The 24,162-nt window shown below is 39.3% G+C and overlaps 1 protein-coding gene across 21 annotated transcripts in view; it reads left to right on the forward strand.

Moving 5' to 3' along the window:
• Positions 1-24,162, forward strand: part of PUS10 (pseudouridine synthase 10) — a 78,077-nt gene that overhangs the window by 44,691 nt on the left and 9,224 nt on the right. For 13 of the 21 annotated variants that reach the window (XM_063789846.1, XM_054678416.2, XM_063789842.1 and 10 more), the window contains 11 exons: positions 2,038-2,072; positions 5,978-6,089; positions 8,118-8,179; positions 8,502-8,547; positions 10,715-10,779; positions 12,049-12,134; positions 13,079-13,204; positions 18,507-18,563; positions 19,423-19,499; positions 19,593-19,648; positions 20,483-20,600. In XM_063789846.1, the coding sequence (XP_063645916.1) occupies positions 2,038-2,072; positions 5,978-6,089; positions 8,118-8,179; positions 8,502-8,547; positions 10,715-10,779; positions 12,049-12,134; positions 13,079-13,204; positions 18,507-18,563; positions 19,423-19,499; positions 19,593-19,648; positions 20,483-20,600 (840 nt within the window). Of the gene's footprint in view, positions 1-1,993; positions 2,073-5,977; positions 6,090-8,117; positions 8,180-8,501; positions 8,548-10,714; positions 10,780-12,048; positions 12,135-13,078; positions 13,205-18,506; positions 18,564-19,422; positions 19,500-19,592; positions 19,649-20,482; positions 20,601-20,680; positions 22,263-24,162 lie in introns of those variants that run through there. The other 8 variants (XM_063789853.1, XM_063789855.1, XM_063789851.1 and 5 more) reach the window with 5 other exon arrangements.

Below are 24,162 nucleotides of genomic sequence, written 5' to 3' on the forward strand. Positions count from 1 at the left end.
TGCCCTCAGCCCCTCCTTGGCCTCCCTCCCGTACTTGTTGGTGCCCAAAGTCTACAGGGGGCTGAGGCAGCATGGGGCTGGCGTGTCAGCACTGCCATGAGTGTGCACACACCTGGCTGGGCTGCGACAGTGCCCAGGCTCGGCTCCAACCCTTCTCCGAGATTGGTGCAGGCACTGGGAGCAGGGAGAGGTCAGGCAGCGGGAGCAGACACCTCCAGGCCTGTGGGGACAACGGGGGGGGCCTTCCCGGGTCCCTGAAAGTGCAGAGATGCTTAGGTCCACAGCCGCAAGTTGGGTGAGACTCCAGGGACTGCCTGCCTCTTTGCGTTTTCCCCACAGCAGAGGCCGCCCCAGCCAACCCCGTGCAAATTAACCCGACACTTTCAGGGCTGGCCCCACGAGTCCCGGCTGTGCCTTTGGCCGGGTGCTTGTGGACCCCTGAAATGGTGACGGGGAGCGAGGTTGAGGCCGGGACGGAGGCTTTGGGCCTGAGAACAGGTCCTGGCCGGCCATGCGAGAGCAGAGGTGGCACAGTTGGCTGCCTCGGGGATGTGGAGCACAGGGGTCCCACCGCCGCCACTGCTGCTCCCACAACCCCTCCTGCCGCCACCGCCCACACCTCCCGGCTGCAGCAGGCTTGATGGCAGCGGCTACTCCGGACGGTCCACACTGCCATCACTGGGAACAGGTTGTGCCCAGTTAGCGGTTAATTTATTCTACTTGGCTGACGTCTGAAAGAATTAATGCAGCTCATCTTTCCAAGTGATCATCAGTCTTTAGGAGTTCATAGAGTACCCTACTGGTCATCCGAAGGAAGTCCTGTTAGTTTAGAAGGACAGGTCTACATATGAACCACAGCATATCCATAAATTAAGCCGTGTCTTGAAGTGGATGTGAATGATAATCGTTGGCCTTTTTTTGTGACACGTAGAAGCAGACTACATGTGGTATTTATTGACTTATACAATGTTTCCGTCATGTTTACAAAATGCTGTGTGCTGTGGGGGACATATCGTTACCTTTCTTTAAGGTGAAAGCTGTGGGAGTCTAACAGGAAACAGAAATCTCAGTGTCAGTCACTTACTATGCAAAGCATTTGGCATACATTTCTTTTTTTTTTCTTGAAACGGTGTCTCGCTCTGTTGCCCAGGCTGGAGGGCAGTGGCGCGATCTCGGCTCACTGCAAGCTCCGCCTCCCGGGTTCACGCCATTATCCTGCCTCAGCCTCTCAAGTAGCTGGGACTACGGGCGCCCCCCTCCACGCCCGGCTAATTTTTTTGTACTTTTTTTTTCAGTAGAGACGGGGTTTCACCGTGTTAGCCAGGATGGTCTCGATCTCCTGACGTCGTGATCCGCCCACCTCAGCCTCCCAAAGTGCTGGGATTACAGGCGTGAGCCAGCGCGCCCGGCCCAGATTAAATGCGGGCCGGGCGCGGTGGCTCACGCCTGTAATCCCAGCACTTTGGGAGGCCGAGGTGGGCGGATCACTTGATGTCAGGAGTTCGAGACCAGCCTGGCCAACATGGTGAAAACCCGTCTCTACTAAAAACACAAGTTAGCCGAGTGTGGTGGCAGGCATTTGTAATACCAGCTACTCAGAAGACTGAGGCAGAAGAATATCTTGAACCTAGGAAGCAGAGGTTGCAGTGAGCTGAGATCCTGCCAGTACACTCCAGCTTGGGTGACAGAGCGAGACTCCGTCTCAAAAAAAAAAAAAAAAAAAAAAAAAAAGAAGAAAGAAAGAAAAAGAAACACTCATACCTCATTAATGAGAAATAGAAATCTGTAAGGAGGAGGGGGATACCCCGGCTGAATTCCTAGGCCACAGTAAACCAGCACTGCAAAATAAAATCTTACCTCATTTCTGATTTTAAATGAGACTGAGGTCACTGGTAAATTTTTGAATACTAACTCGTCACCTAAAAAGGGGAGTTTGATTAGCAAATAGTTAAGCACTTCAGTAATGATATTGAGACTTAATTTCACTGAACATGTTTCCCCCTTTTCTCTTTCTGGGTGTGACTAAATTGCCTACAGCATGCTGCATGGTTGCTGGTAAAACAGGAAATGGGGTAAGTAATTTAGGTAGGGAATTTTTACTACCATTCAAATACAAGCTACCTGGTTCTTAAAGCACTTTTACTACTACAATCTCTATTTTTATAGTGCATTCACTAGCTACTAGAGAAATTAGCACAAAGAACCAATTTTTATTGTATACATTTAGGGTATCAATCTTGTTTCATTAGTTTATTTGCATAGCATATTAGTAGTTTATTAAAGCAGATTCATTTTTTGTGTGTTTTAATATGAATGTAAATACATGTTTTATATGCATTAGGCACTTATGTAATGTAGTTTGGGCAGTTATTTTTAAAAAATAAATTTTGTTTATTATTATTATTTTTTGAGGTGGAGTCTTGTTCTGTCACCCAGGCTGGAGTGCAGTGGTGTGATCTCAGCTCACTGCAACCTCCACCTCGCTGGTTCAAGCGATTCTCCTGCCTCAGCCTCCCAAGTAACTGGGATTACAGGAGCCTGCCACTATGCCTGGCTAATTTTTGTATTTTTAGTAGAGATGGGGTTTCACCATGTTGTCCAGGCTGGTCTTGAACTCCTGACCTCAGGTGATTCACCCGCCTCGGCCTCCCAAAGTGGTGGGATTACAGGCACAAGCCACAGCATGCAGCCTAAAAATAAATTTTATATTGGTCTTAGAAACTAAACTATAAAACTATGTCATAAAAGATAAAAAGTAAATAACTGGTGGAACAACAGTGAGTTTACACACAGGTAAGACATAGAAAACATAGATTCACAATCCTTTATCTGAAACACTTGGAGGCCAAAAGTGTTTTGAAATATAAAATTTTTGGATTTTTAAAATGTGATATGATGTTAGAGATCATGTATATCATTTCCGTCCCCCGCCCCCCCCAGGCTCTGGGGTGGTACTACATAATCAAACATATTAATATTTCTGCAACAAAACATATGAATATTCATAGTAAGTTTGATAAAGTCTCTAAATCGCCTCCTTCAAATCAGCATTTGATTCCCAACTGAATTTAAATTTTTTTTTTTAATTCTCCAGAATATTTTGTCATTTGAAACTAAAACATACCAGTAAAAAAAGGGCCATATGACTGTTGGCAGTACCTATGTACTCTGGAGAGAAAAATCCAGGAAGAAGCATAAATTTCTGTTTTAGAATCTCATACTTGGTTAAGTGACTTATAGAAAAAGAATTAATTTGGCTTTTTTGTTTGTGTTGTGTTATATATCTGCATTTTCAAAAGGGTAATAACTACATAAGGTTTGGGGGTTTCGTTAGATATTATTAAATTAGTCTCAAATGGTTTAGATTCTGGTGTAATAAAACTTGATCCTATGTTTTTAGAAATTTTCTAGCATAGTCAGAGCATGCTTTTTTCTAAATGTTTTCAATTTATATCTATGTTGCTAATGAGTTACTGTTTTTATTTCGGGTTTTGTTTTTTTTTTAAAACGTAGTTTCACCCCTGTTGCCCAGGCAGTGGTGCAATCTCGGCTAATTGCAACCTCTGCCTCCCAGGTTCAAGTGATTCTCCTGCCTCAGCCTCCCAACTAGCTTGGGATTACAGGCATGCACCACCATGCCTGGTTAATTTTTTTGTATTTTTAGTAGACACAGGGTTTCACCATGTTGGCCACGCTGGTCTCTTAACTCCTGACCTCAGGTGATCCACATGCCTCGGCCTCCCAAAGTGCTGGGATTACAGGCATGAGCCACTGCTCCCGGCTTTTTATTTCTTATCAAAGGATTTTAAACTAAGTTTAGTTCTTCCAAAAGATTCTGACTGATATAGGGATAATGGAACAGAAAAAAACACAGGTCATTGGTTTTTTTCCCTCAGTGTCCCTAGTTCATTCTGGGTTGAAAAGATTGTGGAGGAATTGCTGTTAAAGAATTGATTTAGGGAACTTACAAAAAAAATTAATTGCCTTGCATATTCTGGTTCATCTTTTCTTTAGAATGGTTGTTGTGTTGTATCTACAGCAAAAGTGATTGCAACTGACACCCTCATAAGCACTTACCTGACAGAGAAGAGAAAGAGAAGTGTAGTTACTAAGTATGAAATGGGGACTGAATTTACTTTAATGAGTACTAGTCCCTCTAAAGGACAATCAGGTATATGCTAGGGACCTCTGTGAAGATATTTAGCCCAAATTGTATTAGGAAACTTATTAGCTGCATTTAACTTTCAGGATTGGAAATCTGGCATTTTAAGTAGTATATTTGCTTTATATATAAGGATGAGGTTTCCAAGCTGTCTGTTAACCTTTTCCTCTGGCTCTATAATCTGGAGGGAAAAAATACCTATGGTTGAAGTTTTTAAACTGGACTCAAATGCACTAAATATATTTCAAAGACTGTGAAGGATTTAAAACACTGGTTTTCTTAAATAATGTTTTAACTCATTTTTGGGATTCGCTTTTGTAACAAGCCTTTGGACTTTCCAGAATCTAAACAATTTTAAAAATTGTTTCCATTCTTGTGTTTTCTGTTTCAACGTTTATTCTTTAAAATGTATTTTCATATATTATTTACTTTCAACTGTGATGCTATTTTGTGCAAATATTAAATAGTTGAACTGTTGACAGAGTATCAGGATAGTCTTTTAAAATACCTAAAATCTTTCTAATATTCAGAGAATTAGGAACAGTTTATGAAGCTCACACAGTTAGTATTTGAATAAGTTCTTGGATGTAGAGAAATAATTTGATTATTTATCAGATGTAGAGTTTATCTGGGTATTTCATTGTTAAATCACAATCCCAAAGCATATGAAAGCTCTCTCTGTAACAAGTTATATTCTCAGCTGGATACAGAATGGGTAGATCAACTACTTCTTTCTTTTTTTTATTTTTTTTGGATCAACTATTTCTTATTTTGCATTTTTAGAGGAATAGTGATCTGCATATTCTTTGTTTTTTCTGATCAACTAAATTCAGCCATTAGCTTAATTACTTTTTGTTTTTAACCTGTGGTTAGTAGTGTCTTTTGGTCTTAAATTACAATGGATGTTGCCTATAAGGAGTAATTTCTATCAGTGAAAATTGGGCATTAAAAGGGATGATGCATAAGTTGGCCCTTACATCTCTTTCATTAAAAGCAGCCCTATAAATCGCCATAAGGCTGGTTTGAAGTTTTAATTATTTGAATGACGTGGGCTTGTTAGTTTGTTAGTAATATCCCAGTGTTCTCAGCAGAGTAGAGGAGTTTTAATAATACCACACCATGTTTTTCATCCCTTTTATCTCAAGTTCCTTTCTATCACAATTTTAGGTTACAAACTAAAGCTATAATTTATAAAAGGGACTTCCCAAAACCTATTTATTGTCTCATGAGTATATTTTGGGGGAATGTCAAATTTTTATTCAGCTATTTATCTGATAATACATTGATGAGCATTTCAGAACATTGATACTTTAGGATTTCATATTTCTTCTTCAGCAGTAAAGTTTTTTAAAAAGTACAACTTCTTTGTTGATTTCCCAAAAGTAAGCCCCATTTTCAACAAGAGGGGAAAAGCAAGCATTAAAATGTGGATGTGATTATTGTAATACACAGTTTTATAGTTTGAGAGCAGTAAACAATCATCTCTATCCCATCTTTCTGTCTTCTGATGTATAAATCCTGGAATCTGGCAATTCTAGCTCAGAAAAACCCATAGTGTGCTTTTGACTTTGAAGCTTTAAAAATTGTGTTATATGCCATTAAAAAAAGTAATTCCATGATTCCACTAGAGTATAAGGTCCATGAGGTGAGGAATTTTTGTCTGCTTTGTTCTCTGCTTTCTATTTAATGTGTAGAATAGTGCCTGGTACATACTAGACACTCAATCAGTATTTTAAAAATAATTGCATAAATTCTTGCCTTTAATAGAAAAAGTAAAGTTTTTCATGTCAGTGAATTAATTTTTATGTTATTCAGAAAGCAGAGTCTGTCGCTGGGAAGAGATGATATAGTTCAGCTAAAAGAAGCCTACAAATGGATAACTCACCCCCTGTTTTCAGAGGAACTGGGTGTTCCCATTGATGGAAAGGTATTGGGTCAACAGCATTGTTAATTTTATTCTCTGATTTTACTAGTTTTACTTAATTATATGGCAGGGTTTTGGTTAGCCAAAAAAACTTCTTTTTAAATAATCCAGTGAAGGATTTTTTAAGCTTTTAAAATGTTAAATTCTGATAGTCTTAAATTGAAGTCAAAGCATTTCTTTTTTTTTTTTTTTTCCCTAAGACTTCTTTATGATCTAAGACACTTATGAAGGTACCCTAATTGACCTTAAAAGGTTAGAAATGAATCTTTGCCTTTAATGTATTTATAGTTCAGTTGGAGGAACAGACTTGATGCAAAGCAACATATAAATAACTGCAAGCAAATATAGAGTCAACTCTGGACTATTTAATTTTGGTTTATCTGTGGCTAATCTTGTTTTCAAATGCATGGACAGAACCTATTCAATTACAATGAGTATGGGCTCAATCCTACCTTGTTGGTATCTCAAATCCCCCTGTTTACTTTTAGGCAGTAACTGCCTTTGAAAACAGAACATTTCCCTTTTCCAGAGCAGACCTTACCTCAGTCTCTGAAATGGGTTGACTTTCAGGGAAGACTCAACAGGCTTCCAGGTGTGAAAACAGGAAGGTCATCTTAAATTAGATTTTAATATTATGGCCTCATTGCTTCATCATTTTGCTAGAAGGAAATTCCCTGAATATCAGATACACCCCTATTCAAATAAAATCACAAAACCATCTACTAAAGCTAAACAGTTTTTCAAAACCATTCTGAATTATGCAGTAATATTTCCTTCTGTAAGAATATGCTCTGTTCTGTAAACCGAGTATTGAGAGAATAGAGAATAAAACCACTTCACAGATAGCATGAAGAGGAAATGAGGTAATGAAAGTATTTTGGAAGTTAGAGAAGTCATTAATGCAAAATATTTTTACCTCAAATTTCAGTTTTGAAGCACAAATAATTTTACATGTTGTATCAGTGAGAACAGAAAATAGAAAACAAAAGATGTGGGTTGAGTGAAGTTTCCCTGAATAAAAGGAATGCGTTGTTCATTTTAATTATTGTATAGATTAGAATAAGGAGCAAAAAAAAAAAAAGCTATTCATTATTGTGATTCTAGAGTAGCTAATAGGTCTACTAACTATCCAATGAACTCAGTAAATATAAAGACAAAATTGCAACATAGTATGGCGTTTTTAGCTATTCCTCCCCCTGACCCCTCCCCCATATGGAATTTTGTATATTCTCCATGGAGGTAAAAGTATAAAATCATGCTTTTTTTGTTGTACAAGGATGTTCATTATAGCATTTTTTTTTGTTACAGAAAAATTTTCTACAGCTTAAATGTCTGACAGTCCCTAGAGTTGAAAAGATTTCCATGATATAATATTAAAGCAATTTTCCAAAAGCATGTCTTAAAAAATAACACATATACATTTATATTCACAAAAATGCCTAGAAAGAAACATCAAATTGTTAATGGTTCTGCTTCAGTGGCGTGGGATTGAAAAACTGTCTTGTATTTGATCATTTTATAATTTATGTGTATAATTTTTGTAATAAAACAAAAAAAATTAAGATTTGGTTTTAAAACTCAAATCCATTAAGATGTTTGAGCACTTTAAAAAGAAGCTTCATATGGTTTTTAGGGATCTGAATAGTATGTTTTTTGCCTTGCTAATAATTCAAATCATAGTATTGGCAGAATAATTCTTCATTTCTCTCTGTTATTATTTATTTTCAATTCTGTAAATTCTCATTCATCTTTATACCTAATTTACACATTTGTCCAAAAAGTATACACATTTATTTTAAAACTTTTTTGGTAGGATCACTAATGACTGAGTTTTAGAAGTTAAAAAAAAAACAAAACTATTTCCTTTACAGCTGCCCTGATAACAAGTTGATTTGAGAGCAGTAGTATTTCCAGTTTTTCTGGTCATTCTTTTCTGAGCCAATCTTTGAGAATGAATTTCTATTTCCATTAATAAGTTGTTAGATGTTAGTTTCCTTTTGCTCATTTTTAAACTGTCTTTATAATTTTTAGAGCTTGTTTGAAGTGAGTGTGGTCTTTGCTCACCCAGAAACAGTTGAGGATTGCCACTTCCTGTAAGTTGCCATGTAAACAACAATGTCAATGGTGTAAAATTGTTAATGCTGTTTGGTTTTCATGAAAATAGTATTGCTTCTCTTCCTAATAAGAAAGAGAAGAACTTGTTATGTCTTAGTAGGTTTAAAATGTGCCCTCAAAAAAATAAAATGTGTCCTTGAACATAGTTCCTGGGCAAACCGATATAGCTCATACAGGGACTCATTTTGTCTGCTCCTGATGTCCTGAGTTTAGCAGCCATTTTGTATGAAATATATTTGAATTATATCTACCCCAAAATAAACTCATTAACCTTTTATATTAACTTGAATTTTATTTTAGAGCTGCGATATGCCCAGATTGTTTTAAGCCAGCCAAAAACAAACAGGTAAGGAAAGGTTCCCGCTTCTTACTCTTGAGTGAGTTTTGTCTGAGCTGAATATTCAAATTTCCAACAAAAAGGATATGCATCAGAAACATGGCAACTCTATTATACTAAGAATCAGCTTTTAAATATTTCCATTTGCTACATTAATTTTTGTTTTTCAACTTTTTCAACCTTCACCTCTGGCTAGGAAGTTGTAGCACACAAACATCCTCATGTTTGTGTAGTGTCTAGATTGTTCCCCTGATGATGTTAAATTTAGAATCAGTGTTTCAGTGATGTTACTATTACTCATTAAATTCGACGTTTAGATTTTAATCCCTCAAATTACATCATCTGAGAAAATCAATGGTAAGTATCAGTAGCATTCCAAACTTTCAGCTAATATCCATTTTCCAGAAATCAATGTTTAGAATATATAATTCAAAGTAAGTTGTTTTATTTAGGACAGTCCTGAATTAACATGTCCTCTTTCTGGCTACATTTGCAAAAAGGGCATTTTTATTCGAACTCTTCTTTATCATCTTAATGTTAGCTAATCTTCATGTTAACGGACAAGTTAGTTAACATACACTCTTAGCTCGTATCATGTCAGGATAGAATGATGTGGTGCTATATTGGTCATCTTTCATGCATCAGTTTCGTAGGTGGTTTGGTACATAGACTTAGGCATTCCTACAGTTTTACTGACATTCATTTTGTTGTTGTGATTGTTAAGAAGAACATAAGCTCATTGTCAAATGTACATCTGTTGGTTTTGCCTCTTGCTTTGACTAATTGCTGGGCTTTTTAGAACTGGGGGAAAGAAGTTTGTAACATTTGCCTAATGCCCTGTGCAGAAATAATTAGAAATGCAGACCAAGCCGAAAGCAGCACCTCCCTACTTTTCTTATATCATGGCACATCTAAAACATTCCATGTTTGTTCAGCACCCTGAGCTTAACAGGATGGAGTTGCTTCAGATTGGTAGCAACAGGCCTGGGGTTTCCACTGTCTGAGGCCCTGCCCAGCAACCCTTCTGAACTAAAGAGATCAACATCTTGGCACAACCATAGTCCACTGCTTTGCTACGCCAGTTGGGAAGCTCTGCCCAAATAACCTGTAAGATGTATCTACATTGAAGACCTAGTTTTATTTTATTTACCCTTAAGGAAATATAATAATAGGCATCAAGTAATAGGATAAGGAGATTTTTGTTAAAGCATCATAGACACCACACCATTGGCCAGTGGGAGTTGTAGAGTCTGAAGTATAGTTTTCCTGCCTCATGGCTGGGAGCAAATTGAATGACTTTTTGAGATTTTTTTCAAGCCTAAGATTTCATATCTTATCAAACAGGCACTTAATTTTCAGTTGTAACCCTATGGTATCTTATAGAATGCCATAGTGTTCCCTAGAATATGGTTTTGAAAAAAATATTCCTTTGGTGATATACTGTTGAGCTGCCTACACTGTAATCCTTTTCAGTCAAATGTGATTTCTCCTAACAGAAGAACTAATTGTGATTTATCATGGTAAGCCATGTATATATGCACTAATTAGTTCTAGTGTGTCTACTGTGCAGTTTGGCTTTTCTTATCTTAAAAAATCCAAGTGGAACATTTGTTGTAGATGCCCTTCTGTTCAGTACAGTGGATTTGCTTACTCTGTGGCTGGTGAGTGAGACTGAGTTGCTAGATGCCAGGGCCGGCAGGTTGGCTCTGCTTTATCCCTTACCCTGGCAGCCAACTCCTAAATTACATACTGTGGCCTCTGAAGGGATGTAGGAAAGAAAAGGTAGCTGAATCAATCTAAATTCCTGTTGAAGTCAAGGGAAAAAAAATTAAATCACACTTCCTACAGTGTCATCATGTTTTGTATTTGAATTATACCATAATTTGAGAGAGGTGGGACAGTGTGGTGAAGAAGACCTGTTCTGCTAGATCTGCCTGTTATTATAGACAAAGACCAGATTGAAGAGAAGGGTTACAGAGGTATGCCAGTTGCAGAACTGACATGAATGCTTAAGTTTTATTTATTTTCTTGAAATGCTTAAGTATTTCTCCATGTTAAGTATATGAAATGATATAATGAAATGATACAATTTCTCCAGCCATGTTCTGTGTTTCACATCTGATGTTTTCTTGTCTGGATAATAAAATGTCTTTTCTTCTCATTTTACCCTATATAGTCTGTATTCACTAGAATGGCAGTTATGAAAGCCTTGAATAAGATAAAGGAAGAGGATTTCCTTAAGTAAGTAGAAGTTTAGAAACAAAGAAGCATCGTGAAATTTTAGAATAAAGGGAATGTTAGAGATAAGCTGGATTATCTCTGACACAAGATGATGTATTTCAGGGGCCAGGATTGTGTCTTAGTCATTGTTATCTCTCCAACCCATGGTGCAGTACCTGGCATATGTGGTGTTCAGTAAATGTTTGTCAAATTAATATCAAGTCTAATGTCTTTTTTAAAAAAAATACTTATTTATTTATTTATTTTTTTGAGACGGAGTTTCACTTTGTTGCCCAGGCTGGAGTGCAGTGGAGCAGTCTCGGCTCACTGCAACCTCTGCCTCTCGGGTTCTAGTGATTCTCCTACCTCAGCCTCCCAAGTAGCTGGGATTATAGGCATGCACCACCACTGCCTGGCTAATTTTTTGTATTTTTAGTAGAGACAGGGTTTCGCCATGTTGGCCAGGCTGGTCTTGAACTCCTGACCTCAGGTGATCCACCCGCCTCGGCCTCCCAAAGTGCTGGGATTACAGGCGTGAGCCACTGTGCCCGGCCGAATCAAGTCTAACTTCTTGATCTTTTAGAAGAGGGTAGTGTGTCCAAAGAGGGAGTTGACTTGCCTAAGCTAGTAATAGAGTAGACCTGGAGCCAGATGTCCTGAAATTCTAGCCCAGTGCTATGCCTATTACATCCTTAGTCCTGTATTTCCTAGTATCGTTCATCTCCAGAAAAGGGAGAGGAAGGCTCATGAGTTTCCTCACTTGTTAAAATATGCTAAAATAAAATAAATGCAATAAACCTTACATTTTAATTCTTGGTACATTCATTTTATTAAATATTACTGTAAGTTTTCTTTCCAGAAGATCCTTCAATACATTTCAAACGATGATGTGATAAGGGGGGTAGAGTCAGCAGTAAACTGCACATGACCATGGACAGCAAAATGGTTAAAGAGCCTGAAGGGGCTTCCACTTCCTATGTATGGATTTTTCCCTCAAATCTTGAGGCTATTGGAAAGTATTAGGTTGGTGCAAAAGTAATTGCAGTTTTTGCCTCGGAAGATAAGTCCTCCCGAAGGTGAAAGGTAGCAGCAGAGCCCTTATTTACTTAGTGCCACTCTCATATGTTAAAATTGTTACTCCACAGGCCTGCAAGACCTGTATTGTTGCGAAACTAAAAGTTAGAGAGAGACTTGGGCTCTGTGTATGTCTCAGACAATGCTGATTCATCTAAGTTTTGTGATTCAATATTATGTCTGGAAAATAGCTATAAAATTTATTTTGTTTTGCAGGCAGTTTCCTTGTCCTCCAAACTCACCAAAGGCTGTATGCGCTGTTCTTGAAATTGAATGTGCTCATGGTGCTGTTTTTGTGGCTGGTAAAATATTTAGTCTAGAATATACATACACTGTGAACGTACTCTCCTTTCTAAAAACTCAGCTGACTCCTGTTCTATTTTATTCTTATTGCTGTTATTAGATTCTAATAAGTTTACCCTCTTGAGAAGTAGGATCAATAGCCAAACTTATTTTAGGTTTTGTGGGCATTCTAAAGGATCACTTAGGAGATCAGTTATTTTAAATGCCATACCAAAGGGAAATGACACTTCCTAGGTTTTAATAGTTCTCATCAGAGATGGCCAAGTAGAAATATGGGTAGATGCAGAGACCCAAAACTGGTTTGGAGAAAAACAGCAGGACAGAGGCTATTTTATAACATAAAAGCAAACTTGAAAAAATAACTTATTATCCCCAAAATGACTAAACACTTGGCTTCCACTGGAAAGAAATTGTTCATTGACTTTCCTAAAAGGTAATCTGGCAGACAAGTTTTTGTTTGAAAGTTACAACTGTTTTATAGTAATAGCTGAAGTGAAATTGCTCTTCAGCCTTGACTATAATATCCTATCCTAGGGCAATGAAAGCTACCTGCCTTACTGTAGCTTTACTCATCAGGTGTAAAAGCAAGTTTGGTTGTGTTTTTTTGTTTTTTTTTTATCCTTGGTACATTCATAATATTATATAACTTGTTTAGTCAGCCAATCAAATTAAATATATTGAGCATTCCTTTCAAACTCATTTGATGTACCATTCATATCATATATTTACCCATCTATTTTATTGTTACTTTAAACCTTTTTATTTAATTATCTACATGTATATGTCCCAGGTCTCCAAATTGGATTGTTAGTTAGGTAAAGGATAGGCCTTGTTTTCTATCGTAGCACTTAGGATATTGGCCCTTATAGTTGTTGCTTCTCTTTTTATCCTACTATGTTAATTACTCCATTCCATCCAGGCTATCTGATTATTTCTTTCTCAGGGAGATATAATAAATACTCCAGGAATCTACCACAAACTCCTTGGATAATTGATGGAGAAAGGAAGCTGGAATCTTCAGTGGAAGAATTAATTTCAGATCATCTGTTGGCAGTATTTAAAGCAGAGAGTGAGTGTTATGATGTTCATACTTTTCTTTCTTTTTTTTTTGAGATAGAGGCTTGCTTTGTCAACTAGGCTAGATTGCAGTAGCACGATCACAGCTTATGGCAGTCTTGACTTCCTGGGCTCAAACGATCTGCCCACCTTGGCCTCCTAAAGTCCTGGGATTATAGGCATGAACCACCCCACCTGACCTAATCTTCATATTTTATTCTCTCTCTCTGTTTTTTTTTTTTTGAGAGAGCCTGTCACCCAGGCTGGAGTGCAGCCTCAACCTCCCAGGCTCAAGCAACCCTCCCATTTCAGTCTCCTGAGTAGCTGGGACCACAGGTATGCACCACCATGCTCGGTTATTTTTTAACATATTTTTAGAGATTGGGGGGTCTCACTATGTTGCCCAGGCTGGTCTCGAACTCCTGGGCTCAAGTGATCCTCCTGCCTGGGCTTCCCAAAGTGCTGGGATTACAGGCATGAGCCACTGCACTTGGCCATATATTTAATACACTGACATTCATGAATAGATTTCTTGGGGGTGGCAGGAAAGATTTCTATATTTTGTTAATCACTACCAAGTCTGGGCCTCTTGGCCATAGGCTTCCTGTGCCTATGGCATCATGTTCTGGGTGCCGCTGGCCTGGGCTGGATTTCAGCCAAGGCACTCGAGAATATCTGCCTGTCCTCTCTCAAGATGACTGCTCTGCCGGGTGCAGTGGTGCGCACCTGCAATTCCAGCACTCTGGGAGGCTGAGGCGGGCGAATCACTTGCAGCCAGGAATTCAAGACCAGCCTGGGCAACATGGTGAGACCCTGTGTCTACTAAAAATACAAAAATTAGCTGGGCATGGTGGTGCGCACCTATAGTCCCAGCTACTTGGAAGGCTGAGGCACAAATCGCTTGAACCCAGGAGGCAGAGGTTGCAGTGAGCTGAGATCGCACTACTGCACTCCAGCGTGGGCGAAAGAGTGAGACTCTGCCTAAAAAAATAAAAAATAAATTTAAAAAATGACTGTTCTCTCCTGGGGAAATTCAAAACAACTGAAACTACTTTAAATGAATGCACCTAAGCCCTGACCTTGGTACACCTCAGCCTTGGCCTCTTTGGGGGAATATGAGGAAATTAAAACACATCTTCCACATCCAGTGCTTCTTCAAGAGTAATCACTGGCAAGTGTTTGGCTTCTCTCTTAACCTGTAAAGTGTCCTGGAATAAAGTTCAGGCCTAGAGAAAGTAAATCAACAGCAGCCATTTTACAAAGACTGAATGGCAGCTGTAATGTTTTTGAATTTAGGTATTAACGAGCCCAGGTTCATGGGATGAGTCAGGTTCCATCAGGTTTATGTTTTCCTTGTCTCAACAGGCCTGTCAGGTCAAAGGCAGCATAATGTCTTGTGATTTCAATTGCAGGAAATTGTGTTACACGTCAGGAAAAACTGCAGGGCATGAATGATATTACTCTTTGGAATGAGGCTCCTAGTATAATTACAAAACCTTTTTTTTTTTGAGACAGAGTCTTACTTTGTTGCCCAGGCTCTAGTGTAGTAGTGTGATCACAGCTCACTGCAGCCTTTAGCTCCTGGGCTTAAGCAATCCTCCTGCCTCAGCCTCCCAAGTAGCTGGGACTACAGGCATGTGCCACCATGCCTGGCTAATTTTTTTGTATTTTTTGTGGAGATGGAGTTTTGCCATGTTGCCAAGGCTAGTCTCAAACTCCCGAGCTCAAGCAATCCATCTGCCTTGGCCTCTCAAAGTGCTGAGATTACAGGCATGAACCACCACACTCAGCCAGAAAACCTTTTTTTGACAGACCAGCTAGAAATCCATCCTTCTCTCTGAAAGACCTTAAGATAAGCATGCTTTGATAATGACAAACACATGGTCTAGATGAGACATGGCTGACCCTTCCAGCTCCCTGACTTGCAAGGAGGAAAGAGAAACACTTCAAACCACATCCCTCTTATAATTTGTTGCCTATCACAGAAGTGGCCCTTCTTTAAGGGTCTTTAAGAATTGTTTACTGAATGGAAAAAAGAGTATTCCAGCACCCTAATATTTTCCAAAATCTTAGCAGTAAAGACCCTGGGCTTTGCCATGAGCTTTTACCCGCTTAATTTGGTATTTACAAATGGATTATCACATAAGACTTATGCAGGTTATGAAGGGATGAAAATAAAGCATCAGCACAAAAAGTTTCATTTGGATTCTTTTTGGGGCCACCTGTCATGCCAAGTGTCAGGTTCCAGCCCAAGCTGAAGACCAAGAGGAGTGGGCGGATGAGTGGTGGGCAGCTGAAAGAACACTTAAGGAATCTTAGGGAGTTTTGGACATGGCTTTATTCTCTCTCTCTGGGCAAAAGCCCAGGCACGAGACATATGTACAGCATCAGCAGGGTAGTTATATCTTTTACAGACAATAGTGGCTCTGAGCCAAGCACAAGTTCATGTGAGTGATCACCTAATGTGCCTCACGTGGCATGGTTACATAATGTGTGGGGTTGTGCACCTGTGCACCAAACCTACTGAGTCATGCTGTGCTGGAAGCCTGCCTCAGTCTACTCCTGACTAAAACACAGCCATTTCCCTTATACTCCACCCCCTGGGCTGAGGGTGTCCTCTGGGCAGGGACACACGGCCATAGGGCAGAGCCCTGAATCCATAACTCACAACAACAATACAGAGAGCAACAGATCACCACTAGGATCCCAGCTATGCTACTTATGTCTACTAGGGCACAGCGTAGGCTAGAGCCTAGGGATGCCCACCATCTCTGCAGGGGGTCATCAGTAAAGCCCTTGACTGTCTTAATCTCCCGTGAGACCCCTTGCAGGGCTGCTTTTACATTCTGCCGATTATCTGGGATAAAGGTACAGCACTGTGTTATGTTTACACAGGCCGTGACAAGTAGCCATCCCAGTGGTGTTACCCCAGTGTTGCTCTGGGCACCACAGTGCCTGGGCTGGGGGTACTACATGTTCCCCCACTAGCCAGCTCCACCCATCATAAATGCTATGAGCCAGCCAGGGGGCAAGTGTGCCATGGGTCTTGCAGCATCCTTTGTCCAAGGCTTGTGCATTGTGTTCCAGGCATCAGCACACGAAGACCACTGCAGATTAGCTGAACCCCTTACAGTTCCTGATCATTCTTGCCCTTCATACTGTTTCTTAGGGGGATGAGACAAGGCATAATGGGAGTTTAAAAAACTCAACCAAGTTTTAAGCATGTATTTTCTAATACTTAAGGGAGTGGCTTCTTTTCCTTTTTTGTCAGCTGCTATTTATAATTGCACACTAATAAGTTTTCAGGTTTACCCCCCAGGTTTCTCTCACTCTGGAGTCCAAGGATGTTTCCTTAATTTTCAGGTTTGAAACATTTTTCTTTTTTTTTTCTTTTCTTTCTTTCTTTTCTTTTCTTTTTTTTTTTTTGAGATGGAGTCTCGCTCTGTCACCCAGGCTGGAGTGCAGTGGTGTGATCTCGACTCACTGCAAGCTCAGCCTCCCAGGTTCACGCCATTCTCCTGCCTCAGCCTCCCAAGTAGCTGGGACTACAGGCACACGCCACCACACCCAGCTAATTTTTTTGTATTTTTAGTAGAGACGGGGTTTCACCAAGTTAGCCAGGATGGTCTCGATCTCCTGACTTCGTGATCCACCCGCCTCAGCCTCCCAAAGTGCTGGGATTACAGGCGTGAGCCACCGCACCCAGCCTGGTTTGAAACATTTTTCTAAAAGATCAGTAAATATGCCTTCTCCTTTAGACTGAATCAAATGCTTTTGTGGCCTTCTCAAGGGCCTAGCTTTCTACACCTCTTTCTTACTGATGGGCTGGAATTTGTGGGAAGTTTTATGGCTGACTTATGAATTTAAGATTTCTGCTCCTTCAGTAACTAGTAGACTTATTTCTTTGAGGCCTGTTCATTCCCTTCACCCCTGCCAGTCACAGGTTCTTGTTCAGTCACTGTGGACACCCTGTTTTCCTGACAGGGCTGACTGGGAGACAGGGGTGGGCAGGTGTAAGACAAATCCTAGCCCCAAGGAGTCTGCATCTTCAGCTTCCCAGATGCCCTTTTTGAATTCACCATTGAACTATGGCCATCCATCTGTTGTTAGCACTACAGGTTGAGTCTGTTGACTCTGATTAGAAGATACCGATATTGCTATGGATTTATTAGTAACTTCACACTGGAGTGTAAACACAGAAGGGAGAGTTTTTTGGGACTTAGTGGTTCACAGACTCCTACATCCTGCCTGGCCTAGTTCTATATCTAAAAAAGTTGTTGTGTAAGCCCCTTGCATTTTTTTTTTTTAATTTTCTCCTTCCAATATTTGCAGCTTTTAGTCTGTGATGATCAACTTATCGTAGAGCACACACTGGTTTTATCATGGTTCCAGCTTTGGTTTGATGACATATATAATGAATTTGCTTTTTAGAGTCAAACCTTTTTTTCCCTCCTTTTCCTTTCATGGTGTTTAATTCTTAAATAATGAATGTTTTTGCTTTGTTCTAAGGAAAGAAAGAAAGATTATAGAGTTTTCACCATACGCTTATGGCCAGAGGGGTGGTGGGCTCTTCTTCCAAACAGGACTCAGCCTTGGCTTTCCCATGGGATGGTAGTTAAGGTTGGATTTTAATGTCAGAAACACCTAGCTCTGCCATTTACTTGTGTGACCTTGGGAACATTACCTAACTTTTCTGAAGCTTGGTGTTCTTTTATTTTATACCTACTTTATAAGGTTATAATAAGGATTAAATAGTACATGGTCTAGGTGCAGTGGCTCACACCTATAATCCCAGTGCTTTGGTAGGCCAAAGCAGGGGAACAGCTTGAATTCAGGAGTTAAAGACCAGTCTGGGCAACAAAGCAAGACCTCATCTCTACAAAAATTTAAAAATTAGCCAGGTGTGCTGGTGTGCACTTGTGATCCCAGCTACTTGGGAGGCTGAGACAAGAGGATTGATTGGGCCCAGGAGTTTGAGGCTGTAGTGGGCCATGATCACGCTGCTGCACTCCAGCCTGGGTGACAGAGTAAGATCTCATTTCTAAAAATAAATAAATAAATAAATAAAATTTAAATTATATATATAAAATTTTTAGTCCAATGCCTGGCATATAATAAGTTCTCAATAAATGGTGTTTACTATTAGCATTACTATTTTTAGTAGAGATTGACATTAGAGGTGGGATGATGACTCTCCCTGGGGATTCTCCTATAGATTGTTCAAGACCTTCAATTGGGTTTCTAGCAAAGGTTGGGAATGAATATCTTAGAGCTATGATGTCTCTAATTTTTTTTTCTTTATCTGCTTTTCAAAGGTTTTAATTTTTCATCCTCTGGAAGAGAAGATGTAGATGTGAGAACATTAGGAAATGGTAAGACTGCAACAGCATCACCTGATTAGAACTAACTTTCTGATTATCATCCTTTCTAGACAGCAGGCTTAGCATAGTCACTCAGTGAAAAACAAAGTGAGCAAGGCCCGGAGCTTCTCCAAGGGAGGAAGCTTTGTGGATTATGGAGGCCCCTTTATGAATTATATGAAATACACCTTAACAGGAATCATTTCTTCAGAGGCCATCCTGATTGCATACCTATAGGTTACAAGGGACTTGCATGTGCATTAACAAAGAGGTGCTTGATTTTTTTTCCAAAAGTTTGATTATTAATTTTTTCATTTAATAACATTTCAGAAGGACCAGTACAGTTTTCAAAATGTACATCTTCATTTAAAAAGTGATTCTGCTGTCTTAACCTTCATGTCTCTCATTTTACCCTATTGCATTACCAGAAAGATGATGACATTTAATCCTGAACTGTTTGAGGCTTATAGTTCCTTCCTCTCATGGAACCAAAGCTTTTCCATTTCACTAGTGGATCAGGCTAGAAGGATGGATTTCAACAGGGCATTGCTGCATGTGACAACTTTACATTAGTGTAACTAAGTTAATTAGTGGCTATTTAAACTGTGTTTTGTAATTAACACAGGCTTGTTCATGGGCCTTTGGGGAAGCAGTCATTTTCACATATTGCCTGTGCTGGGGTTTAGCAGCCCTGCAAAAAGCCCCTTGATTCTTCTCACACATTCTTCCCTCCCTCAGATGTAGTCATGTCACTAAACTTTCAGTCCTCTAGAGCTCAACCCATTTTTCACACCTCCTAACCCTCTTGCATTAGCCCAAATGTTAACTCCATCAACACGTTTCTGTTTCATGACGGGGTGTGTGCTGCCAGGAAGGCCCTTTGCAATTGAGCTGGTGAATCCTCATAGAGTACATTTCACTTCACAAGAAATTAAGGAACTTCAGCAGGTAAACCACTTCATGACATGGAAATCGTCATGTTTCTGCAATTCTGTAACTGAGCTAGACTTGCTAATTGTTTTTCTTTTTCTGCTACTACAGAAAATTAATAACTCATCTAACAAAATCCAAGTACGTGACTTGCAGCTTGTCACAAGGTAAGAGTAGGCTCATTGGAGATGATTTCAAAAGGGACGTTTTAGTTGCAGGTCACATATCTTGATAAGGGAATTGCATCCAGAATATATAAAGAACTCTTAACAACATAACTACAAATGGGGAAATTATTAAGTAGACATTTCTCCAAGGAGGATATAGGAATAGCCAACTAACATATGAAAAAATGCTCAACATAATTAGTCATTGGGGAAATGCAAATCTTAACCACTTCTAGATATTATATATGCAAGAGAAATGAAAACAAACATCCACACAAAGACTTGTACATGAATATTCATAGTAGCATTATTCACAATAGCAAAGAAGTAGAAAACTACCCAAGTGTCTATGAATAAACAAAATGTGATATATCCATACAATGGAATATTATTTGGTAATGAAAAGGAATGAAGTACTGACACATGCTGCAAGCTGGGTGAGCCTTGAAAACATTATGAAATGAAAGGAGCCAGTCACCAAGCACCACGTACTGTATGACTTCATTATATGAAATGTTCAGAATAGGTAAATTTATAGAGATACAAAGTCACTTAATGGTTGTCTAGGGCTAGGGGAGAATAATAATGAGAAGTGGCCCTAATGGGTACAAAGTTTCTTTTTCAGGGTGATGAAAGTATTCTAAAACTAGATTGTGGTAATAGCTGCACAACTCTGAAAACATACTAAAAATCATTGAATTGTACAGTTAAAACTGGGAAATTATATGTAAATTATATCTCATTGGAACTGTTTTTAAAGAAAGGCTAATTCAGGGCAAGGTTTTTTTGTATTTTATTTATTCGGACAAACTTTTAAAAATTGTTTTTGTTTAGAGAGGCAATAGGACATATGAAAGAAGGTGAAGAAGAAAAGACAAAGACCTACAGTGCCTTAATTTGGACAAATAAAGCGATACAGAAGAAAGACATTGAATTCCTAAATGACATAAAGGTAGTTTAAATTGCTTATTCTTTTTATTTCATTTTTCTGTTGCCTATCAAAGATCCCATTGTCTTCTAATTTATTACTAGCAAGTCACAGGGCCATGGGCTTTGGGGTCAACAAGACCTGGGTTCCAAGCCTGGTTCTGCCACTGACTAGCTGAAGGACTGGGCAGTTCATCTAACCCCCTGGAGCGGCAGCGTGGCCAGTGGGGAAGAGCCCCACTCTGAAGACAGTTTGCCTGGATGCAAATGCTGGATCTGCATTTCTGAGCTGTGTGACTTTGGACAAGTTACTTAACCTCTTTCTGCTTCAATTTCTTCATCTATAAAATTAGTTAAAATAATTAAATGAGTTTAATTAGATAAGGCACTTAGAACAGTACCTGGCACATAGGAAACACTTGGCAATGCTATTATTATCTTTGGTCATTTGTCAAAAATAAATATAAAATAGCACTTATCTAATAGAACTGATGCTGAGACTAAGTACATGAATAAAACACATGACAATATATGTAAAGCACATGCATTTTGCCACATGTGACATTTTCCTATACCTGAGCATGTCATGGTAGAGTGCCTGTTCATGTGCATACTTCTTCCCATCTGCCCCCACCTCTTCTTATAAAAATAGTTTACTTTCTTTTTTTCTTTTTCTTTTTTTTTTTTTTTGAGACAGAGTCTTGCTCTTGTTGCCCAAGCTAGAGTGCAATGGCACAATCTCAGCTCACTGTAACCTCCGCCTCCTGGGTTCAAGCGATTCTCCTGCCTCAGCCTCCTGGGTAGCTGAGATTATAGGCACCCACCACCACACCTGGTTAATTTTTGTATTTTTAGTAGATATGGGGTTTTGCCATGTTGGCCTGGCTGGTCTTGAACTCCTGACCTTGTCATCCGCCTGCCCCAACCTCCCAAAGTGCTGGGACTACAGGCATGAGCCACCGTGCCCGGCCAAAAATAGTTTACTTTCAAATGCAAGGAATGAGCATACATGGGCACAGAGATGCATATAGTTACCACATTGTTTAAATAGGCAATATTTTGCAACAACCTAGATGACTTACTAGAAAGAACTGGTTTAATATTAATGGCTTATCTGTATAATGGACTACTACTATTCAGCCATTGAAAATTATGTGGTAGATAAATATTTATTGACACAGGAAAAGGTTTCTGGTAAGTGCTAAGGAAAAAAAATAAAAGTATAGACTCTATAGAGGATGATATGTTTTGATTTAAGCCAGGGGTTCCCAACCCCCTGGTGGTACCAGCTGGTGACCTGTTAGGAATCTAGCCACACAGCAGAAAATGAGCAGCAGATGAGACAGCAAAGCTTCATCTATATTTACAGCTGCTCCCTATCACTCACATTACCACCTGAGCTCTGTCTTCTGTTCCATCAGTGGTGGCATTAGATTCTTATAAAAGACGAACCCTCTTGGAAATGACACGTGCGAGGGATCTAGGTTGCATGCTCCTTATGAAAATCTAATGCCTGATGATCCGTCACTGGGTCTCTCATCATCCCCAGATTGGACCCTCTAGTTGCAGGAAAACAAGCTCAGGGCTCCCACTGAATCTACATTATGGTGAGCTGTAAAATTATTTCATTATATATTACAATGTAATAATGATAGAAATAAAGTGCACAATAAATGTAATGAGCTTGAATCATCCCAAAACCATCCCCTCCTTCCTCAGTTCATGGAAAAATTGTCTTCCCAGAAACTGGTCCCTGGTGCCAAAAAGGTTGGGGACTGCTGATTTAAGCACACACAAACGCATATATATGTATATGTATACACATATAGAAGATTGTGTAGAAAACAAATTGTATGGCAAAAGATACTATAAATAGGATTTATACTTATCATGAAAAATATGAACACAGAACAAATAAAAATAGACAAAGGATATGAACCAGTTAGCTGCAAAAAGAACAGTGGCCAAGAATCATTTGAAAAGGTTGATGTAACAATAAGACATCACTTTATTCCCCTTAGACTAATAATACCTATCAGTGGGTTGGAGTGGAGGAGAGTTCTCAGTAGAAATGTAGTATTTCAGCCTTTTTCAAAAACAACATGGTAATGACTGCAAAAATTTAAAATATACTGAACTGTCCTGTAGAAATAAAACTCCAGTGCATAAGAATATGTACATGGTGTTTAAGGGCTTTAAGTGGCAAAATCAACAGCAAAAAGACTGGGAACAAAATCAGCGTCCCTCAATAAGGAAATGGTAGAGTAAACTGGGATATTATACAGCTATTAAAAAAAAAAATCAGGCCGGGCATGGTGGCTTACACCTGTAATCCCAGCACTTTAGGAGGCTGAGGTGGGTGGATCACTTGAGGCCAGGAGTTTGAGACCAGCCTGGCCTACATGGCGAAACCCCGTATCTACTGAAAATACAAAAAATTAGCCAGGTGTAGTGGCGCATGCCTGTAGTCCCAGCTACTTGGGAGGATGAGGCATGAGAATAGCTTGAACCCAGAGGTCAGAGGTTGCAGTGAGCTGAGATCGCGCCACAGCACTCCAGCCTGGGGAACAGAGTGAGACTCTGTCTCAAAACAAAAGCAAAAACAAAACCCAGCATATGACCCTATTTAATTTACATGTTAGTATGTACATATGTACCTAAAAATGCTGGGAAAAAAGATAGAGGTATGTCTATGACTCATAGGAGCACTTATGACATGAGAAAAAAAGCAAAGTGCAGAATAATGTTTATAGTGTGAATATTTTGGTAAAAACACACAAATCATTCACCTGCTTAAAGAAAGTCATTTATAAAATGAGGAGATGGACTAGATCATCTCCAATGGCCTCTCCAGTTCTTAGATCTGTGATTCTATAGCTAAGACCCTTTGGCTTTTGGCCATACTATGTAAGGTTCTTTGGATGGTAGTTATAATATAGACAGATATCTTTAAGATTGCAAAATGAATTTTTAAATTTCTTTATGCCTTTCACATGGGTCGTACAAGTCATTGAGAATGCCATGGGAAAAATAAACTCATTAAAAAAATAGGTTCATAGTTTGAGGGTAGCCATAGAGATAATTCAGAAACAATGCTGAGGCCAGGGGCAGTGGCTCACGCCTGTAATCCCAACACTTTGGGAAGCCAAGGCAGGAGGATTGCTTGAGCCCAGGAGGTCGAGGCCACAGTGAGCCATCATTGCACCATTGCACTCCAGCCTGGACTGAAAGATGATTTTCATAGGTACAGACTAAGTAGTGAAAGGGTCTTTTTTAATGGTCCATAGCCTAAGTAGACTGATGCAACTAGTTGATTTCAAATAATGTTTTTAGTTTTCCAGTTGGCATAAAAATTATAAAAACTGACTAAATTCCCCATTCTGAGAAAAAGTCATTTCAAATTTACTACTTATCCCCTCTTCAGGAGCACCTTATTTCTAAAAAAAAAAACAAAAACAAGCGTATGTGTATGTTTATGTGTTTCTGAAAGCTCAGCAGTATGGGAGCAGCAGAGTGCAATGTTAGAATAAATGAAGTGGTTTCCTTTTGTCAACTAAAAACAAACAAACCAAAAAAGACATGTGGCT

Source organism: Pan troglodytes, chromosome 12, assembly GCF_028858775.2.
Source record: "Pan troglodytes isolate AG18354 chromosome 12, NHGRI_mPanTro3-v2.0_pri, whole genome shotgun sequence".
NCBI lineage: Eukaryota > Metazoa > Chordata > Mammalia > Primates > Hominidae > Pan > Pan troglodytes.